Source organism: Mesoplodon bidens (genome assembly GCF_964165515.1).
Source record: "Mesoplodon bidens genome assembly, chromosome: X".
In the NCBI taxonomy this organism is placed as follows: Eukaryota; Metazoa; Chordata; class Mammalia; order Artiodactyla; family Ziphiidae; genus Mesoplodon; species Mesoplodon bidens.
This window is the reverse complement of record NC_138163.1, coordinates 122,605,303-122,628,906: the sequence shown is the minus strand read 5'-3', so window position 1 is coordinate 122,628,906 and position 23,604 is coordinate 122,605,303. Positions and strand designations below refer to the sequence as shown.

The 23,604-nt window shown below is 35.1% G+C and overlaps 1 protein-coding gene across 5 annotated transcripts in view; it reads left to right on the top strand.

Moving 5' to 3' along the window:
- The window catches only part of CNKSR2 (connector enhancer of kinase suppressor of Ras 2), a 254,002-nt gene that overhangs the window by 104,496 nt on the left and 125,902 nt on the right, over window positions 1-23,604 (top strand). For all 5 annotated transcript variants that reach the window (XM_081222654.1, XM_081222653.1, XM_081222652.1 and 2 more), the window contains exons 6-8: window positions 9,445-9,564; window positions 15,452-15,511; window positions 19,167-19,235. In XM_081222654.1, the coding sequence (XP_081078780.1) occupies window positions 9,445-9,564; window positions 15,452-15,511; window positions 19,167-19,235 (249 nt within the window). The remainder of the gene's footprint in view (window positions 1-9,444; window positions 9,565-15,451; window positions 15,512-19,166; window positions 19,236-23,604) is intronic.

The window sequence follows — 23,604 nt, the reverse complement described above, 5'->3', positions numbered from 1 at the left end:
TTCTTTATTTTGAAAGTTAATGTGACCCTTCTATTTTGGCCCCCTTCACTGTCTTTGTGGTCAATCTAAAGAAGCATGCTAACTCTATTACTGAAATAGGCATTGATTTCTTGAGTGCCGTATTAGATTATCTTCAGGTTTTGGCAGTTTGGTGCTTTATTGCTTTATAAATTTTTTAACTGTAAATTAAGTTCTCCACAACTGATGTCTTGTGCAGGAATGAAGACATCCAGATAGAATATGATGGAGTTAGAAGAAGTTTGTCTTTTATGGGACAAAAAAAAAAAGTGTATATACTAATGGGAATGTAACTACACATAAAAAAATCAAAATAATCTGTTTTCACTGTGTCTTTTTCGTGTGTCTTTGTGATTTGGATAGACAGTATGTAAGTTGGTATATTACGAATGTTTTTGCTAATATGACATTTGCTGAAAACATTATACATTGTAAAATACTTTCATATTCAGATTGACTCTGAGTGTACAATCCTCACTCTCAAAGAGTATTCATTTTAGTTGTTGAGTCAAGTGAGGCTGAGTAATGTAATAGAAAGAGCAGCAATTTGAGAGTTAAAAAGATTTTGTGTCCTGACCCCATTCTGGCACTTACTAGCTGTGAACAAACTAAATTAGCCTTTCTGATTACGCTGGGGGATTGGAGTGTCTGTGATTTCAAAGGTCTAAATGCCATAAATCTTTGGTGACTAACTCACAAGATCAGTAGAAAACAGTATGACCACATAAAAGAGAGAAATTGGGGCTTCCCTGGTGGCGCAGTGGTTGAGAGTCCCCCTGCCAATGAGGGGACACGGGTTCATGCCCCGGTCTGGGAGGATCCCACATGCCGCAGAGCGGCTGGGCCCGTGAGCCATGGCCGCTGAGCCTGCGCGTCCGGAGCCTGTGCTCCGCAACGGGAGAGGCCGCAACAGTGAGAGGCCCGCGTACCGGAAAAAAAAAAAGAGAAATTGAAGGACTATCTTAATCTAAGACCATTCTTTATGTGATCAAAGACACTATGGATTTTTTAAAACTATAGTTATTGTTACTGTAAATGTAAAGATTTCTTCAAAAAGGTAATTGAATCAGTCTGGAGATGGATATCACACGGTAACTTAAACAAGGGAAGTTTAATCTAAATAATTACTAAACTGTGGTAGAAGATTACCGATATAGATGTAAAGAGACTCTAAAGCATGCCCTAGGACTGGGGGAGAGTACCCAAGGAAGGACAGCTTGAGGTGGACACCTTCCCCCACACTGAGGGTCAGAAATCATTAGAACAGTCAGGTTGCGGCTTCACTGAGTTGCCTAAACCAGAGCTGGTCCAGACAAGCAGGAAACAACCTTCGAGGATACAGGCAAGTGATGCTGGTAGGAGAGCTCACAGAGAGAGTGGGGTGCTGACGTGGGTATGAGGCTGAGAGGGCCACAGGATGGTGGTCACTGAGCCCAGACTGAGGCTGTGAGGTCACTGAGGGACTGCATAGTCTGGGCATCATGGATGTCCCCACACACATGTGTCACTGATGGACATTGTAGCAGAAGCAAGAAAAAGCAAAACACTGCCCAAAGGGAAGAGAAGCCTCCTTCTCCCTGCAGTATCCCTCCAGCACCCTCTACTGGCACAAGCTTAACATTGTCCTTACTGTGAAGTAGAAATATTTGAAGAGACCTGCCTATCATCATAGAGCAAACACTGAAGGGTGAATTTGGGGCTGAGAACCAGTAAACGAATAACTGGTACAATGCAATTAGCTCTTTTCTCCGTAAAATCATATATGGCAACTTTGAATTTCTCTACTATATGTAAAGACATTGCTCCCAGGTCTCTGCTATTTGTTTCCTATTTGCCCATAAGCTGTATATATAGTGCCTGGATTTTCCAGAAGCTCATCTAATCATAATGAACAGCTTCACTCTTGCTGTTTGAATCTAAAGTAAAATTAAATCATCTTCCTAATAACCTACATCTTATTTGAGCCACTAATATGTCCAGACCCTTGTTAATCTTGAGCTTGGAAAGTAGTGTGCCCACGAATGAGTACTCCTCTCATCTGTCTGGGGACTCCCTGCAAGCCTGCCTGGCTCTGCTTCCTGCCCTGAGAGAGCAGGCAAATAGGGTGAGATTTTCCCAGATCCAGTTCTGGTTTCCAGCTGACTGTTTCCCTATCAGAAATCAGAGGAGCAATGGAGGCTGTTGTCCCAGCTTTAATTCAGACCAGGATGTCTCAGGAAAGTAGTTGTAAGTTAGAAGTGTCATGGGTCCACTTCTTGCTCATCAATGTAGGTGCACATTTGGGACTGATGTTCTCTCACTGTTTGGTACTGACTTCATCATTCTTAGATGATTATTATTTTAAAGTGTTATTGCTTCTTTTCCATGATCAGGAACACAAGGACAGCATGGTTAATATCAGTGATGTTAAGGACAAAGCCAAATACATCACCGGAAACACTGTCCCAGGTTGAGAAATCCTTGAGCATAGCAGTGGCATTTGAATCATGGAGCAGATACTCAGTGATTGTTGAATGAATGAATGGCTTAATGAAGCAGTGGTGGTGGTGATTTCTCTCCATTTTGCTAATTGTTTTGTTGTGTTTTTTTCCCCACCATCAGAGTTTGAAACCTAAAGGGATTGCAGAGTTACCCAGGCCTTGTTGGAACAAAGTTCATATGACCTTTATTATTTATTTGCAAATATAGTTGCTTTTTGAAGCTATTTGAAACTCTTTAATCTTTGCTGTGTACAAATATAATTTTTACATGGGTTTAAAGTTGAAATTTTATTCTGTTGTATTAGTTTTTTTTTTTTTTTTTTTTTTTTTTTTTTTTTGCTGTACGCGGGCCTCTCACTGCTGTGGCCTCTCCCGTTGCGGAGCACAGGCTCCGGACACACAGGCTCCGCGGCCATGGCTCGCGGGCCCAGCCGCTCCGCGGCACGTGGGATCTTCCGGGACTGGGGCGCGAACCCGTGTCCCCTGCATCGGCAGGCGGACTCTCAACCACTGCGCCACCAGGGAAGCCCTGTTGTATTAGTTTTTTAAGTTTAAAAAATTGTTTCTATTCAGTTCTCTTTACTCATATGAGCAAGAAATTCTTCCTGTGTTGGGGAATATGTATGTAGATTAATACTTTTTAATATCAATTTAAATTCTCTTTATGAATTTTACTCTTTGAAATTTACCTGTGATTGTTCACTCCTGTGTCTTTTTTTAAATTTTTATTTTATGTTGCAGTATATTTGATTTACAAGGTTGTGTTAGTTTCAGATATACAGCAAAGTGATTCAGTTATACATTTATCCTTTTCCCCATTTAGGTCATAATAGAACATTGAGTGGAGCTCCCTGTGCTATACAGTATAGGTTTGGGGTACCATTATAATTAGAAATGCAAAATTGCTAGCTCAACAGAGATCTGGCAAGTACTAAAAATACTGTATTTCTGAATGAGGCTTATATAATTTAGAGTTCTCACTATTTAATATGGAATAAATTTGCACTATTTTATAAAAACAAAGCCTCTCTTGTTCACCAAATATGATGCAAATATCCTGCTCAGTTGGCACAGAGTTGTATGATTTATAATACTGAATTATACTAATATATAAACCAAACAATAAAATAAAAATATGCTCTGTCCTCTAGACTATTTTAATTGAACTATTATTTATATCAATAACTATTTTAATATGTATACACTATTTATCAAAATTAAACTTTTGTTACTGTTTTCCATGTTACTGATAAGAAACCTGGATTATTTAAGCTATACTTAAATTGTAGCTTTCACATCATTCTTGCCTTCTTAAAATGCATATTCATCTGTTTGTTTCCTCAGTTCATCTTGGTTTTATACTCTTGTCCCTTTTATGTATGTGTATATCTGAAAGTAGAAATTTCCTTTTGTAAAACCTTTTGTTAAGCTTATGAACCTGAGGTTCTTTCCTACGTCAAACGAATGTCTGATTTTTAAATCTAAAGATATTTCCATTCATTTCCTCCAATATACTCAGAAGAATAACCAGTATTCCACTTATTTAGAAAACCATAAATAAAAATACTTTAAGTGGCTCAATCATGTCTGGCTGAGTGTCCTCTGAGGCTAAGAGGCTAACTTAAGACTTCTTACCTACTCCTTAGCTTTTCACTATTGTTTGTACTTAGAATGCTTTCCACATTTCCTTTTTGAAATACAAAAGCTAAAACTTCACATATTAATCTAAAAAGTGTCTGATAAATTCAGTGATAATGAAAGAATACTGTTCAGAGATAATGAAATAATGCTGTCTGCTAATTGGTTAGTATATTAATGTAAGGTTGCTGTTTTTCGTATCTTCACAGTGACTAAAATGTTGCTTTTACAACTTTTTAAAAACCGCTGTTTATTTTATACTAAACGTGCTATGTTCAGATCTTTTTTCCCCTTAAGAGCTTTTAGATTTGGGTGAACCAGCCATACACTATATGCAAACCTATATAAAACATAGTATGTATACAGAACAGAACATGAAAACGTCCCATTTCTTCCTGAGAATATGCTCTATAATTATATTAATTCACATTTGAAATTAATATAAACAACTGGAGAGAAAAAAAAGACAATACCATTAAATCCAGCCCGTGACACTCTTCTGTTTTAAAAGTTTCTTAAGTCATAGCTAGCCCTCTGTTAACTGCTATTCAGTCACAAATCCTTTGTCACCATTTTGGGTAGTATAAACAGAATCCAGAGGATCAGTTATAATACTCATTGCCATTTTATGTTCTCTTTAACTTTACTAAAGACATATTATTTACTAGGCTTTAATTTAAAATTTAAAAATTTCCTTCTGCTTTTAGAACTAAAGATAAATAGAATTTAAAATCCTTTGGTATTTATATTGCAAAAATAGCAGAAGAATCCCCTTTATACAAGTGGTTACCAGTTATCTTCTTGCTAGAAAAGAGTTGTCCTTTTGCTGCTAAAATTTCAAGTTTTCCCAGAGAGCTGTGTCTTTCACAGTCTCAGATCTACTAGTCCTTATCTAAACTGCATTCTAAATTGCAAGAACACTTCCAGGCTCACCTTATATTTCATTATACTGTGTAGTTTAAACATGTTATACAACATCCATTTAATACTGACAGCTTTTAAACAATACAAAAATGAAATTGATCAGAAACAAATGGAGATTTAAGGATAGAAGTAAGAAATGGTAAGCATAATGATTAAGGATTCAAGTTGTTGTTTTTTTTTTGCCAAGGCAATGACCTTTGTCTATTTATTTAGCCTTGCTTTCTCATCTGCTAAACTGGCTATAATACTACCTACTTCAGGAAGTTGTTAAAAGGATACATGAAATAATGAAGTATTTAGCGTTGTGTGGGACACATGGTAGGTGCTCTATAATGTTGATGTTAACTTTTAATAATAAAGAATATATTTTTCTTGCTATATTATAGTTTTTTCTGGACTATTAGGTAGCAATAGATAATACTGTGTTTTAAAACAACATAATATCACAAATTCACTGAAGGAAAAAATTCACTTTTTGCAAGGATGTGGAAGGCATTGTGCTAAATGAAATAAGTTGGACAGAGAAAGACAAATACTGTACGATGTCACTTATATGTGGAATCTAAAAAATACAACAAACTAGTGTCAGCTGAAAAAAATGCACAATCTAAAAGCTGAGAATTATGTTTTATTTGGTGGACTTTCTGAGGACTCAAGCCCTAGAGGCAGCTTCTCAGATATCTCTGAGGGACTGCTCCGAAGAGGTAAGGGAGGGGCCAGGATATGCATGGGTTTTTGCAACAAAGACCAGGTAGTGGGAACATAAAAATATCATGTTAATTAAGAAAACCAGACATCTCAAGTTAATGAATTTAGTACTTTTCTATGTACGGGAAGATGCAAGAGCCTCGGCTCATTGAAATCATTCTTTTGATATGCACCTTAGCTATCTGAGGCCAGTATCCTGTTCTTTCCCATCCCAAGTCACCTCAGGGTGCACCTTTGAGGATGGCTGCAGTGGCTGAGGGCTTGGTAGTGGGCAGCCCATTTGTCTCCATTCTGAGTTCCCTCAGGGCTCACTGTTGGGGGGCAGCAGTAGTGGCTGTTGGCTTGGTGGCCTCAGCATCCTTTTTTTGCTGATATGGCAGGCAACATTTTTCATTCACACTAGTGAATATAACAAAAAAGAAGCCAACTCACAGATACATAGAACAAAGTAGTGTTTACCAGTGGAAGAGGGAGGGGCAGTATAGGGGTAGGGGAGTGGGAGGTACAAACTAGTGGGTGTAAGATAGGCTTAAGGATGTAGTGTACAACAAGGAGAGTATAGCCAATGTTCTGTAATAACTGTAAGTGGAAAGTAACCCTTAAAAATTGTATAAAAAAAGAGAAAGAAGTTCTAAACCCTACTTCAAGTTCAATAAATAAGTAAATAAATAAATAAAAATAAATAACTTCCCTGGAACTTTGCTGTAGTACCCTTAATGTGGTTTCCTGCAGTGGCTTGATGTATGATACAGTAATGAGTATAGAGTTAGCATTTAAAGCCAGGTCATTTTATACCCCTTCTAATTGGCTTATTTAGCCAAGTGCCAAATTGCTACAGTATAAAGGTTCTAGTACATTATCTCTAAAACAGGCAGCAAGGTTCTAATGGACTTTCTTTTCTAAGTCTTTCTATTATTTTTCCCAATATCTTTAATCTATTAAATCCTGATAGCTTTGCTGGTAAAGTCAGTGTTTTGCTCATCTTTCGTATTCCTGGCAGACTTAGCACATAGCAGACATTTCGCAAACAAAATTACTCAAGAAGAGAAATCTGGAAAAATGATTTGCAACTTAATACAGTAGATTTAATTTTTTTTTTTGTAAAAACACCTACAATGTAGTATTTCTGCCTTTCTTCCTTCTACTCCACTTTTAAGTGCTTCCAGTGCTTGCATTGGAGAGCTACTATTGCTCATTACCAACCAGCGTGTTATATGAGGCCCTGAGTGTTGTAATGCACACGTGTTGAGCCATTTTTGTATATCCATTACCTTCCTATTTATTTATACGTTGGACTCTTTTGAAATATGCTTCAGTTTGTAGAAACCACAAAGCGTTCTTTTTAGCATACTGATTTACTAATTTTCAGATTATCATGCAATTTAAGTATCCTATATAGAAACCATTCACATTAGCATTGTTTCCCACCCCCTTGAGATAAAGAGAAAATAAGAATGAAAATGAAACCACATATGGAAGGAAAAGAATAGTTAAAAGATTTAAATCTGCCCCAAATTGTTTTTCTTCCTGCCAAACAGTAGCAATTTGAACTGTAGCCAGTTTTTGTAAAGTGCTGCCATTCTGTCTTTTCCCCATGGCTGCTGATAAATATTTTCAAGAGAAATAAAAAAAAAAACCACACACACACACACAGAGACTGGGGTCCCAGGATGGGCTATATAATACGGGAGTGCAAAATGAAAATATGGAGCCCCTTTTTCAAAAACAATTAACAATTCCAAAATGGCACCAGCAAAGCATAATGCTAAATGCAGGCCCTTGTGCACAGGTCACATGCCCATGAGGCTGGCCCTGTAAGGTTCCCTATTTCTGAGAGGTGGTCTTCCTGTTGGCACCCTGCTTAGCAGCTCTTCAGGGTAATTACCTTCATTGTATCTCTTGAGAGCACTGAAACTTGAATATCAGAGAGAGTAAAGAGATGTGAACTCGTCTCCATCATGACCGTGCAGTGTGATTACTGGTCATTGTAAGATGGTCAGCAAGGCCATGGCATTAAGAATATGACATAATTCATCCCATGAGTAAGAGCTGAGCCCTTTGAGCTTATGGAAAGCAACAGGGGAGAATAAGCATTTATTTGGTGTCTTCTTTGGATAGGAGCCATATCAGACTTTTTTTTAATACATTATCCTGATTAGTCATGTAAACTATGTAAAGTAATCTTTATTACCCCATTTTCTACATGTGTAAACTAAACCTCAAGGATATAAAATAACTTGCTCACAGACACACAGCAAGTAACTGGAAGTGTGGTGATTGCCTACATCTCTTCATACCAAGCCCATGTGCTTTGCATGCTGTCCACTGTCTGTCCTTAGGAGCTGATAGCCACAATAAAAGTGCAGCCGTGAGAAGCAAAGAGCAGGACTGCAAGAAGGGGGAGAAATTTAGCCTGGCAGTTTCTGTGGGGTGACGAAGCTGAGTCCAGCAAAGACTGAGGCCATGGACCATGTACAGAATGCAGCAAATAGAGAGTCCTGACCACAAGGAGGGGACTCTCTCCCTTACAGTAGAGTAATGCAGTGGTCAAAGAACAAATGTAACCTGTTGGAGATGAATACAAGGTGACACCTTGAGTGCTGCAAAATTGTAGCTCCTCCTACAGTAAAGGCAAGAATACAAAAACAAAATAAAACAACCTCCAGTGTTGGACAACCAGGCTTCAGTAAGTAAATTAGAGTCTGTGAAGCATCCAAGGGCCAGAACATTTTAGAACAGTATATTCCAAGCTTCATTCACTTATGTTCTACTTTCTTCATGATTTTACTATGTCTCAGTCTTAACCATACTATTATGGATGTAACATACATTAAATCTATTATTCTCTATCAGCATGAATAGATTTATACTAATTAAAGCACTAGCTTTCTGTCCTCAATCAAGCGAGTCTACTAATTGTTAAAGCTCATTTGCTCTTCAGTTTATTCAACTCATATTAATTGCCTCATATGTTCTAGGATCTGTCTACCAGGGGTAGGGGAGGAAGAGAAGTCAGAGATGAGTAGGACATGGTCCCTGCCTTAGAGCTTCAGAATGAAGTTATCATACAATTTCAGACTGTTCATAGAACACTGAGAAAGCAGGATTGAGGGAGTGCCAAACTTTGCCTGGAGTAAGGGGGAGCTTGGAAAGGTAACCTTGAGCAGGAGAGTCTAGACAAATGAGTGGGAGGATTTCACCAAACAGATTTGGAAGATTCATCTTCCCTGGATTTTGGCTGGATTTTTTTCTAAACTTTTCTGATCATGAAGTAAAAACCATCAAGGTTTATGAACTTATTGAATTCACTTCCATCTAACCGTTGGCATCAAGAAGTTTTCAGATTATTAAGGTTGTTTAGAAATAATCATTTTATTTTAGGTCTGATGAATCAAATAATAGAAATAAAACATAACCATAACTTTCTTGAATATTTTGATATATAGTTCTTATATCCATAATTTAGAATATAGGTGTGTTTTATGTGTGGGTATTTCTTAACCTGAATACCTTTTTCATACAGACTTCATAGAATAAAATGCAAACTACTTTCTTCTACTGTTTTTTATTTTTCCTTGTAAAAAATGTTATAATAAAAAGTGATTTATATGTTACTTACAGCATGTATTTACCATAATGTTTTTTTGCTTTTTGTTTTTTGTTTTTTTGCTTTCAGTGTAAAACTCTTTCTGGAGTCTGTGACCACATCATATCCCTGTCATCAGATCCTCTAGTTTCACAGTCTGCCCACCTTGAAGTGATTCAGCTGGCAAACATCAAACCAAGTGAAGGGCTGGTAAGAGATACCATGTTTATCAAAGCCACCACCCATCAACAGACAGCTAATGGTATGGGCAGAGCAGTCCCCAGACATGAGAATCCATGAATTTTAACAAACTTTGAATGGTTTGGGGGGTTTTTTTCCCTAGAGGAATTGAGGTAGTGGGAGTCAGTCATGATAAGTTTTATAAAGGTAAATGAAAATGAAAGAGAATTTAAAATGGTGATTTCTGAATTATCCTGTTTACTTTGCTAAATAAATTAGCTTTAGTTACATTTTCACCCCCTACCAAAGTTCCTTAGGTTTAAAGGAAGTTTAAGTTATGAGTTTTATAATAAGAACCACAGTGTTACCTGCCCATGAAAATGAGTGTTTTGTTTATTTTGCTTTTGTTTGTTCCAGTTTTAATAGGTCTCTCTTCCCTTAGGTTGTGTAAGCTAAACAAACCCGATATTCTTTATAATTCTACTCTTTCTTTTAAGGGTGAGTAAGCAGGTGGATATTGCTAAAACTAGGCTAACATCTATGAGATGTATTTTTTATTATGTCATAATAAAGATAATCATCTTCTATATTTTGTTCATCTGATTAAAAATTGTATTGGTTCTAAATTTAACCCAAGGGAGAGCTTTTCCTTTAATGAGCCTCTAGAAAGAAAGCATATAATATTAATATTAATGAGGGAGAGACAAAAAACAAGAAACTGGCTGTAGAATATCTTACCTACTACACAACTATTACATTTTAGTCTGGTGCTACAGCGTTTCTACTTTCTCCCTAGAGGTGAATTTTCCAAGGATACTAATAATGATGTTTTAGAAAGTAGAAATCTTGAAAACTAGTGTTAACAACTTAATTCAGATAATATATTCTTAAAGATCTCTCTGCAGGTTTAACTTTTTATGTGGCCTTTCTTCTTCGGCCGTGTGTGTGTGTGTGTGTGTGTGTGTGTGTGTGTGTGTGTGTGTGTGTGTGTGTGTGTAACTGCTTCCGAGGGCAAAGCCTTCGTTGGTCACCAGTGAGTTTTTGGTTTGAAGCCCTCTATTCTATAGAGTGACTTCTCTCCTGTTACTTAACAAATTACTTTTGGGTAACTGTAGTTCCTTGTCTTTTTGTGGCTTTTATCTGTATTTTCCTGGAAAGATGGAACTCAGCATCTCAGACATAGCCAAAGTATGTCATCATTGTAACCTATAAGTGTTATATCTATGTTATATCTTTGATTAGTTTAAAAATTTTATTTTAATGTTTATAAACTTATTTGAAGTAATATTTATGATTTAAATTCTGACTATTCTTTTTGGTCACATTTACAACGTCCAGTTTTATTTAAAGCACCTTTCCACCCATAGTATTAAAGATTTTCCTTTCAATATCTCCCCTTTCAGTAGTTCTGAAGGAAAGAAAGCTCTCTAAGCATGATTTGCAGAGTGGGAAATTATGAACTAATTAGATTAGGAGACAGAAAACCTGGATACAAATCACTTACATAAAATGTAGCTGTGAGTGTGATCTGGGGCAGGTGAGGGAGTAAATTTAACTTCCTTGGCCTTGATATTTCCATCTGTAGAATGTTGGGGGTAGGAAGGGATGGACTAGATCCTCTTTAAAGCTCCCTCTAGCTGTATGAGTTTGCAGTTCTGAGGATGGTATTGTTCTAAGAAAAGAGCCTGTTTTTTTCCCTCTAATTACCACTGAAATAATGGGGGTGAAATAACCATGTGAAGTGAGTCAACACATTGCTCATTAATGGACTTGATGACATCTTGATTTTCATTTTCAGTGAAGGTATAGCCCTGGACAGGTCTCTTATTTTTAAAATTTCAAGTACATAGAGCTGGGTCTGCTCTTTGAAATAGTCATGAGCTTAAAATGCTAAGCACCAGATTCAGTTAGTCTGGAAGACAGCTGGTAGAGAAAAGAGAACAAGTGAGTGCCTACCATTTTCCAGGTATCATCCTCACAACTCTATAGAGTAGGTATCCTTACCTACTCACAGGTCCTTACCAGTTTGCCATGTATGACATAGAGGTAATATACAGTAGAGGCAGGGTTTAAATCCAGGTAAATCTAAATGAGGTACAATTTAACAAAGTTTATTCCATTATCCCACATTTAAACTTGGGATTGCTAAAGGGAGGTATGAGACGTTTAGGAGGATGACTTTAAAACTAGAACTACTTAGAGAAATCCATTTTAAAGGACAATCAGCAACACTTCATTGGGAAAATAATTCCAAGGGAGGAAAAGAAAAAGCTAACATGTTGAATATTAATAAAAAGAGTTAAGTGTTAAACCATTTCTTGTGATTCATGTTAAAGGGGAGATGACTAAATGGAAATTTTATATGAGTTACTCAAGGCATCATTTTAAAAATCAGCCACCTTTAAGTAAGTTTAGTCAGTCACATTTGAAATAGATTTGAGGATTTTGGTAGCATTTAGCATGTGCTTAGCCATAGGAACTGTTTAAATGAAGGAAAGAAATAGAAAGACGTGGGAGAATACCAAACTTTAATGAAGTTTAATCAGCTTAAAACATCTGCAGACGGTCTTCTGACTCTTTCAAAACAGAACATCTCACATAGGTAAAAGGTAACTGCTTTGTTCTTGCACTGATAAACTGGATAGGTTGTTCATCAGCTTTCTACCTAATTAGTCAAATCTCCTAGAATTTCTTAGTTTTGAGAGTCCTGAGCATTATAAGGAATGGTGGGAAATGTGCTTAGTAATGGTTAAAATATATCAAACTAGCTTCTAAAATGCTTTTAAACAACAATAATTAGCAGAAAGTTAAAGGAAGGAAAATGAGAGCTATTGGAACATATCAAAACTAGATCAGAGCCAAGAGATAGGTTGAATAGAGAGGAAAGGGCTTGGGGAGCATCCTTGGGGAAGCCTCTTTGCCTCAGAGAGTTCTTTTGCTGTTTAGGCACTTGGACTATCTCCAAATATGCCTTCTTCCATTGACTTGACTGTGAGGTGGCTTTGGCTCCCGTTGGTTAACCGACATTCGGAGATGGTGAAGCAAATGTCATTTTGGCAAGCTGAACAGAAGAGAGGGAGCTGTTGGAATCAGCTCCAGAATTAATTAATTGGTTAAAAAAAAATGCAAGAAGGAAGAATGAAGATTTTGATGAAATGGAAGACCAGATTTATCTCAGTTCCAGAAAAAGAGCCATTTGAATTACATGTCTTCCTGCTGTTTGACCCTTTCTCAGAGGTGACCAAGTGATCAGATGTATTTCTGTGGACTCTTCATTATTCAGAAGATGATTAGTTTGAAACACATCCAAGCAACTTGTTTCTTCTCTTACTTTCTTTTGGTTCCTGACTTTTGGCCATTTTTCTCATTAGTACTACCAGAGGGAGATAAAAAAGCTGAAGAAGTCAGTCTTGATTATTAAAAGCAGTTACAACTAATGGTTTATTGAGGTTAGAAATGAAAATACTGCATAAAACAAAATATCTTCATTCTTTGTGGCATTTTAAAGATGTGCTTTATTTCTATTTAATTGCTCATAACTATAAGTTGCTAGAACTGAACTCTGTATACATAGCTCTATCCTTCTTTACTTAAGCATTTAAAAAATATTTTTGTTCATCTGAAAAAATTAGCTTTAATATAAATTATATAACATTTAATTATATATAAATAATGATGAAATCCTCTTCCTATAACTGATACTTGCTTTATCTTACAATTGCCATTTTAAAAGTTCCTGGTATGTGCAGTAATTACATAGGAATTTTATTTCATTAGTCATAACTAGATTATCTTCATGAGTTCTTATGATCCCAATGAATATAATGACTTTTCTAAACATTTATCTTAGGAGACTAGACTTTCTCTATGACCCAATCATTTAAGAAATTATATAGAGCTCTTGTCCAACACCTTAATTCATAAACAGTAATGCACAGTGTTGAAAGAAGTGTGGAGAAAAATATAATAAGCTTTTGCTTATAATTGTCAGAAGAGATGGGTGATTTAATTAAATTTGTAAAATATCAAACCCAGTTACACTTTATAACCACTTTGCACGTAGTATATGTGTGCTAGAGAGGTCTTAGTCTTTTTAGAATAGATGTTAAACAGTGAATGTTTGACTCAATATCTAGTTTCCAAATATTATGTTCTAATAAGAAAAGTGAAGGTGTACAACTCTCTTGTTAATAAATCTGTAAATTAGGAGCCTCATGATGGAGAGTGTGGTTAGGAGTCAGATTGCCTGGGCTTGAAACCTGGCTTCACCTCCTTTGGCAGACTCCTCAGTTTCCTTATTTCTGAAACAGAGATAATGACAGTTTGTACCACACAGGCTACTGTGAAATAAATGTCAAACACTTAAAACAGTCCTTAGCACGATAGAATTCACAGATAAATTAACATCTTTTAAAATTACATTCATTTTGTTTCACATCAGAGATCCAGGCTCAGCCATTTTTCTAATTGGTACCAACATCTTAGACATATGACATTACTGAAATGACTTTTCAGAATTAAAATCTACTCAATGACTTCTTAATAGTTCCACGCCATGAACTTACTGCTTCTTGTTTTTATTTGTTACTTATTTTCAGTGAAAACACATGTATATTCAGGTATAGACATATATAATTGACATAAAGTTATAGGAAATTAACAGTAATTGTCTACTTCACATAATTGTTAAAATATATGCTTTTCCTGAAATGATTGTTGTTAGTTATTAAGTCCCTTATGTTTCAGACTTCAACTTTATTAAAATTAGTACTTTTTAATTTTTGAAGTCAATATTTTGAGATGCAAAGCACTTTTGACGTAAAACTCAGTTAATTTTTACCCGAAGAGAATTTAAAGTAACAGAATCGTCCTTAGACAGGAAAAAAGTCCATTCACAGAATCATCTATTTTTTTTCTGATTTACTTAAGTGAAAATATTTCAATATTTTAAATGTGAATACTTTCTTGTGATATTTTTTCTTTTAAGGTCCTGTCACTATGCATAATTTAAAGCTTTCATTTGCTCTTAAAGCTTGCAGAATTTGAAGGTTTCTGGATAATCTTTCAACTTTAATGAAGCTTTTTCTAAAATCGCTTTATATAAATGGAAATGGAATCTCACCCTCTTTGTTGGGAGGAGGGGTTGCCACACATTACCTCTGAATTATTTTTTTTAATTTTTGTTTAGAATTAAAAAAAATTTGTGGGGGCCACACTGTGAGGCTTGTAGGATCTTAGTTCCCCGACCAGGGATCAAGCCTGGGCCCTCAGCAGTGAGAGCACAGAGCCCTAACCACTGGACCACCAGGGAGTTCCACCTCTTAATGATTGATATAGAGATGATTGGATGCAATTATTAAAACTTCATCAATAAGAAATTAAGGCAGAAAATGTAGGATACCACAAAAGAGGAACGGAAAAAAATTTTATATAAACTATTTTATCATTTTTCTGTCTCCAGTAGTTCTTTAGTGGCTCTGGAGAAACCTACTTTTTATTGTGTAATATGAATCAAGTATAATAAGCTAATAACATCCCAATATTTGAATTTCCCATTGTAACTTATATTTTGCCACAGAACATGTAGTATGGATTTTGAGGGGAGTGAGGTGTGTTCTTCCTTCAGGATATTGAATTACCATGCTGCATTTCATAAGTTTCATAGGCAATTCTCTTTTCAAGAAATCATTTGATTATGCTGAGTACAGGCTTCTTCAGGCAAACTTTAGAAGCCAGAACATTCAGAGAGGAATTTCTTACCAGTTTAAAGACAGCCTTATTGGATCATGGATTCATCCCCGGGGCAATGGCAATTCTAATTTGATAGGGCTTTTTTTTTTTTTTGTAAATGAGGTTATAATATACTTGAAAATATTTCAGTTGCTTCACTTATTTTTCTATGCTGTCTTTTTCTTAGGGTATGTATATTAAATCAACATATGATGGCCTCCATGTAATTACTGGCACTACAGAAAATGTAAGTATTCTAACATTTCATATTTTGGTGTGTGTTTTTTTTTTATTGTTAAACAACTTATGTAACTCACATAATTGAGGTTCACTTCTGAGGACATGACAGATTAGGATATAAAATTAAAAAGACATATTGAGTTAGTAAGTGCTTTTGGGGGGAGAATTTCAGTCATTTCAGTTAGTTTAGAATAGCTGTTTACCTGAAGTAAATCGGATGTTTTTTGTTCACAGCCAGAGATTTGTCTTTGTTAAGTATTTTCTGATTCATGACAAGTTATTGTGACATCTAAAAGAATCCACTTCCATCTGTCAGACAGTTTAGTTTTATTAGGAAACTTAACTCAGGTAAGAAAGAAACATCAGATAAGTCAGGCTTTCTGAATACTTGAAGTATAATTGAACTTAATTCAGTGGAGGGGCAGCATGGTATAGATCAGTGTGTTTTCACAGTGAGGTCTGTCCCTGGACCAGAAGCATCAGCTTCCCTTGGGAATGACCCACCCCAAACCCACTGAATTAGCTCTGGAGACCAGCCTGTTTCTTAATAAGAGATTCTGTTTTAACAGGTGGTTCTGAGACATGCTCCAGTTTGAGAACCACTGCAAGCAGTGGGTCAGAGTCCCTAGGCCTAGGCCCTACACCCAATTTTGCATTTTAATGGCAGTGTAATATTTGGCAAGTCATTTACCCTGTCATTGCCTTAATTTCCTCAGCTGTAAATTGGAAATAGTATATCAAATAATACATCATCTGCACTACATACCTCACTAGGTTGTTGTGAAAATCAAATAAGCTAATAAATATGAAATACTATGCTATAAAGAAAGAGCTACAGAAATGTGAAGTGATTGTGTTGGACATTAACACGATCAGTGTAATAGATTTGAATTGCTTAATAAGTCATTTTTTCTGCATTTGGTTGTCCCAGATTTCCATCCCACTTCTCTTAAGCAGGTTCTGAGCTTTGAAATTTTTTCTTTTAGAAATTCTGACAAGTTGCATGTTTATACCATGTTCCTTCAAAGAAGACTGAGGTGGAATTAGTTAATCTCAAGTTATTATTGTTCTCAACATTTTACCAGCATTTTCTTTTAAAAAAGACAACATTCTTTTCACCTGATTCACCTATTACTTTAATCATTTATTGACTTTTCCCCCCTCCGCTTCACTTAGTTTCTTGTGAATGGTGAAACATAATATACATTGCAGTTGTATTGTTTTACTGACTTCACATTGATATTAAATAAGAGAGTTATATGGGATCAAGAATATCACTTATATGCATATTGTCAACTATTTAAAATTTTTAAATGCAGTGAGATGCTGTATAAACTGTGCTCTTGTCACTGATTGATCATTCTCATTGGTGTGTACATTCCCCTGATACTTTGTTTATTCATTTGTTCATTTAACAAACCTCTACCTCATGTCTGCTGTGTTCCAGGCTTAGGACTAGGTATTGAAACAATTTTTAAATTAAAGTAGCTTGCTGCCCCTAAGGAGTAAAAGTAGGGGTTTATCAGTGTAAACAGGTAGTGAAATTTGCATAGATAGACAAAGGAAAAAATAGTAAATGTTGCCAAGTGAAATCAGGGAAGGAATCACAGAAATGGTCATTTTGAACTAACTGTATCTTGAAGAATTGATAGGAACATATCTCTCTATATTGTATGGAGTCTGTAAAAAAAAACTTGAGCGCTATATGCATTGCTTATATTACTCAGTAATATTTGATAAATGGATGAGTGACCAAAGAAAGATTGATTCTGTGAGTAGTTCAGATATAAGCCATAGATTAAGAGTCATCATTTCTTTTTTCTTGAAAATATTTTATTATTTTTGGTACCCTCAGTCATTTATCATTAGATCTGTGTTGAGTCTTAGTAAAGCTGCTCACTAAGTGGGTAAGTTATTTTGCTTTGCTGTGCCTTAGTTTCTTAGTTTTCTCCTATGTAAAATGAGGGGTTTGAATAAAATAGCCCTTTTAACACTGAAAGTCTATAGTTTGTATGAATTATTTCCTTTTTTACTCATCTGTGCAAAAAGTTGTTTCGGTTTCTTTGAATTTTATGTACCAACTATCATTTTTTTTACATCATGACTTAGAGCCATTAGCTTGATTTTTTTTTTCATACTCTCCTTTTAAAAGATCAATTGTGAGCCAAAAGCACAGGAACTGACTCTATAGTTACAGCTCGGTTTACGAACTTTTCAGAAATGTTACATGGTACTTGTTTGATTTGGTAGGTGCTGTAAAATAAATACTTGTTTTTTCTTGTTATGACACTATTCTTAGGGTTGGGTTCACATCCTAGATGAACTACTCTCTTAATCATATGGTTGTGTTATTACTTCAGTAACTGGAATTCTCTGAGATGCCATCTAATCTCCGTTTCCAGCCTCTGGCAAATAATTTTATTGGGAATTTTTTAATTCGTTAAATTGATTGTTTTAAGACTTATTGATTTTGGAAATAATTGGAAATTGGAAATGAATAAAAACTAAAGGAACTGGAAGTCACTTTTAAAGAAAATCCTATTCCAGTGTCTCAAAAGTAGCATTTTACTTTGCAGATTGCATCACCACATCATTCTTCTTTAGCTTTCAGTAGATATGCATGAGTAATATTACAGTATTTATAGTTGTGTTTGATAACACACATATGAATATACAAATATATTTTTTCATAAAAACACATTTCCTGTATATTCAAAAGTCCATATGCATATTATCATTAAAATGTCTAATAATATGCATAATCAATAATCGATAGTCACTAGAGGGAAAATAAAGAATAGAATTTTAAATTAATTATCCATACCTACAATATTATAAAATTTCTGTCTTAAATCTCATTTTAGTTTCCTAAAGACTTCATAAAACTTGTCAACATTAGCTTACCAAAGTTGTTTTTTGCTTGTTTTTGTTTTTAATGTCTTTGGGGAGTAAAGGAAAAAAATGATAAAATTGTTACATCCTGTAGAAATGCTGGCATTTTAGTTTATTTAATGTGATTTTATTTGCCTATATGTTACACTGTATGAAACATAAGAAGTAGGATTCTCTTGTAGTTAGATAATTAGAGAGAGAATGTTATATAATATAACTTTGAACAAGTGGCAATCCATCTTTTAATTTGCTTTTCTCATTTATTCAGGATTGATGGTATTAATGATGAAATAAATTAGCAATTTCATCATTAGTTGACAGAGCTTTGATGCTGATCATAAGCATGTACTTGAAAATACTTGTTTGCTGACGTTAATGTGAATTATTTGTATTAAATGAAAAAGATCAATGTTTAAAAAATAATGTTTTGACATATATATTTTTGAATCAGTTGCCCAATAGAGCCTGAGAGGGTTGTCTGTTTAAAGTGTGCAGTTATCATTTTCCCTTAATGCTGTCAGAAACATATTGGTCTTTTACAACATAAATACCTATATATTGTTTTACATTCCTGCTTTCTGTCATTAGTTATACATAGAATACAAATAGTATATCAAATATTAGTAACCATTTTTGCTGGTTTATTTTCTTGAAGATTATAATTAACTCTTGATCTAATTTAAAAGGGTGAACTTACTGTAGTGTTTCCACAGAGAAGAAATGACTGATAAAATTTATGTTCTTTATCATTTCCTTTATGTTAAATTTAGTCACCTGCAGATCGGTGCAAGAAAATCCATGCTGGCGATGAAGTGATTCAAGTTAATCATCAGACTGTGGTATGTATAATTACCTTACAAGTCAGTGGGAGGCACTAATATAAAGATTGCCTAGAGCTTTGAAAGAATACCAGTGGAATGAAAGGCCTGTTTGTGTACAAAATAATTGAATAGCCTTTTAAAAAATAACTATTTTTCTTCATTATCTGAAGAAATGTAAGGCATAGTTTTAAACGAACATGAGGAAATATTGGTGGTGGCTGAGTTTAGATGTACATTTCTATATGGACAGGTGCAGGATAATATTACTCTATGAACTGGGGTGATCATTTTGGAATAGAAATTAAAGTGACAGTGCATACAAATTCAACCTTTTCTTGATATAACTTTTAAGTTTCATTTTATAAATTATCAAATTACCTAGTAGATATGTTTGGTAACAGCATACATTCATTCATCTACTTTAACACTGATTTGTTCATTAAAGCAGATTGGTTTATTTTAATGTCAGTTTTTAAATTTTAAATTGGAGTAGCTGAATTGGCTTTTCATTTCCCAAAAGAGGACTATAGTTGAAGTTTTAAAACTATTGCACTTAACTAAATAAGTTCATAAAATTTTTTTGCTCTATGAACCTCACAACTCCCTTTCTAGCTAAGAACGACAGTGGCATTCTGTGCCTATGGTAGATTTTCAACGGCAATTTTTCTTAATCTTAGATTTCGAAAATGAACATCATCTGATTTTCATTTTGGACTACTTTCTGTCTCAGTTGATCTATCTCTGCCAAAATAAAGTATAAAGTTTTTTTAAAATGAAGTTAAAATTAAAATAATCTGATTATTGATTAATAATCCTCATTTTAAAAGAAAGTGGGTTTTTTTCCTGGTAAATATTCACTTATGGCTCACTAACTCTTCAGAGTGAGTAATTATTTCCTGTTGTACCTTTTAACTAAATTTGGTTTTGCATGTTCTAGTCATAGAAGAAAGGCTGTATTTTGGGGGTAAGAAGACTCATGTGAAAAGTCTGATCTTTCTCGGTGATTCTGATATTAAGGCAGACGCTATTTCAATTTTGGTTTTGAATAAACTGAGAAGTTTGTGATATTTTGGAGAGGCTCCTGAACACTGATAATTAAAGTTATGATGTTTCTTCAATGAGTTCATTATCTAAGTGAATAAAAGTTAATGAAAGTTTGAAAAATTAAATGTGTGGGTGTAAAGTTAATACTAATTATTGTTAGTTAATTAATGGAGAATATTGGTAATCGACAGAGCCTATCTACACTATGACAGTTTTGATGATAAGTTCTCATTACTAGAAACTATACAAAGTGGTTGTCTTGAGTAAAGTTTCTTGTCCCCTAGGATGAGGATTTGGGGCAGTGGGATAAAGCAGCTGCTTCTTCTAATGTTCATGCTGCCTCCATTTCTACAATGTAACCTTAACAAATATGACATCTGTTGGATAGTTGGGCCTGTTTCCAGTTGGTCAATTCTAAGAGGGTAGAGATTAGTCTCTAATGAAAAATAAAATTGTTAAAATGATACTCTTTGTGGAGCAGATTCTCATGTCTATTGTATATGAAAGTCTTTAAAAGACTTCAGGTGAACTAATAAAATCTCTATGGATTGGTGATATTTATATACTGTGAGAATGTGTCAACACATCTTTTCATCACAGGAATATTCTAAAATATTAAAAACTACACAGAATGATGGTTGGGGGAACTTGCTTTCAGTTTTTGCTCTGAAACTGACTTACGGTTTTAAGTGAGTCATGGTAACTATTTAACTTTATCTTTTTAATAATAATAACCATAGCCAACACTTACTGTGTTCTTACAGTGTGCCAAGCATCATGTTAAGTAGTTTACATATTTTATGTCATTTACTCCTCACAATAATCCTATGAAGAAGGTGTAAGTGGAGATTGAATGATTATTTAACCCACCCACAGCTCAAAGCTCACTAATTACAAGGCCCATGCTCTTACTTCAGTTTTATTATACTCCTTCCCCAAAGTCAAATTATAAAATTATCAAACAAAAGGGGAGGAATTCTAATAATCCTGTAAGTAAACCCCAGGATTCAGGGAGAGATTACAGAGAGCCAAGGGTAGAGAAGAAGAGAGGAAGTGAGAATTTACGTAACTGGGGTAGTGGTTCAGCTGAACTGAAATTAGAAATGGGGTTGAAATTTAACTTGACTGCCACTTCTTCACTCACTCCTTTCCTTCAGATAGACAAGATATGTAAAACGCAATGCCAGGCACACATGAGGAGTTCAACAGAAACTAACTTTCCAACCTCCCTTCCTCCCTTTTACCTACTACAACAGTTGGGCCAATTGGAGCCCAGTTCCTTGACAGACTGCTACTACAACCTACAAATTGATTTTGGATGATAATAGAGACATTCTCTGTCAGGAAATTATGTTGAATTCCATGAAAGTAGCCTTCCTTAATAGTGTGATCAATTACCAGATTGTCTTCTTTGTGTTCAAGTAGAGGCATAGTTGTGCAAGAATGGTACCTTTCATTAAATGCACCCTACTCTGTCCTCTTTTTCTTGCTATTGCCTGCATTGTGGTCTGTGCAGTGCTTTTAACTTCTTACCAGACAATATACAGAGGTGGGGAAATGGACATTATCTGAGTTTTATTACTACAAAAGGCTTGATAGGTTGTTAAATTAGTTGAAACAAGTATAAGTTATTTGCAGTCTGCAATTACCCCTTCTCTCCCTGCATTCATAACCAGGGACATTAGGGGTTGGTTATGATGTAATAATTACATTAAAGTATGGCCTAATATATTTGAAATACATATTTAATGATATTTTAATCCAGTGATTAACTGACCAGAATAGTGAGATTTTGCCAATATTATTCTATACCAATTTAGATTCAATAATGAAAAGAGTAATGTTCAATTTTATATTTTGAATGTTATTAGCCCAGTTAGTAGTTTTCTGTAATTCTAAAATTTCCTACTGCTACAGGTAGTAATGTACAATATAAAATTTGATAACTTTTCTTATTATTAAAATACCTAGAAAAGCAATGTGAAATTTATCCCTAAGAGTGTGAGAAAGTTAAATAATCACAGATGAATTCAGATACTATTTTTTGAAATTGCTAGTATGGTATATCTTCAAGATGTCCAATTAGATGTGTGTGTTTGTGTGTTTCTAGTTTGCTCTTTTTAAAAAAAAGTACATTTTCTTATTTGAAATGAAACTGGAAGTTTTATGTCCTTTTTCACGTTGCTATATTCTTTATTATAAGTGGCTTTTAAGCTTTTCTAATCAACATACTTCTGTGGCTGAGAAACTGTGGCTGCCAGGTAGGAAGAAGAAAAAATCATGAACATCCAAGCAAAGCAGACTGAGTCCTATTGCATGTCTTCCCTGCCAGTGAAGATCCAACTCCTCAAAGGCTGCTGGAATCTCCCAAGATTTTGTCCACTTCATCTGCCACTACATTCCTCTCTGGGAGATACCTCGGCATAGTTTGAACCAACAACTCTGCCCTCATGATGCACTTTTAACACTTTTTTTTTTTAGCTGATGAGACTACTTATAGTTATTAAATCTATCTGGGCGTATTCCTAATGAATCTGTTAAAATTTCATGTCAATGCTGTTTTTGGTGTGTAAGTGTTATAAAGATTCTATCCATACTAAAAACAGATATTTTCTTCTTAGGAATATGAGTTGAAAAGAGTGGGGTATGTGATGGTTGAACCAGCATTTGGAAAATTTTCCTTTTATTTTGTGTATATACTAAAACATATTCACTATTATTTTGGAAGGTCTTCTGGAACCTGGTGACTACATTATGGCAAGAAATGGTTCAATACATGGGGCTATAAATCCTACTGGGAAATAACTGGGTTGGGATACTCATGAAGAATATAGACTACAACAAATAGGGTGTTAGACATTGATCAGTGAGAGATGGAAGATGAACACTATAAACTAGTGTGTTTTGTTACCCCCAAATGGTAAACGTTGCTGAACAAGAATGCAGGTGATGGCAGAGGGGGTGAGGAGAAGGGAACAAGTTAAAGGACTATTGAGTTATCTCAAAAGGTCATTCTAACTTCATTTATGTAACTCTCAATGGCGTCTCCCTTATTCTCTCTTATTCTCACTCTAGTCTCTCATTTTTTACTCTTTCTTCACCCTCTTGTTCCTTCAATCCCAGAACAACAGGCAAGTATTGTTTGAAAGGGAAACCAACGTAATCAGAATGGATGGAGAGTGTGGTGACCCATTAAAACCCAGCTCTCCCTTTCCCTCCCTCTTACCCTACTGCCCTGCCCCTGGACTTCAGCAGGAAGGAAGGAGTGGCTCATTGAGTGGAATCAGTACCACAGTATTGGCTAACACTGATGTGCTTTTTCTCTCTCTCTTAATTTAATTGT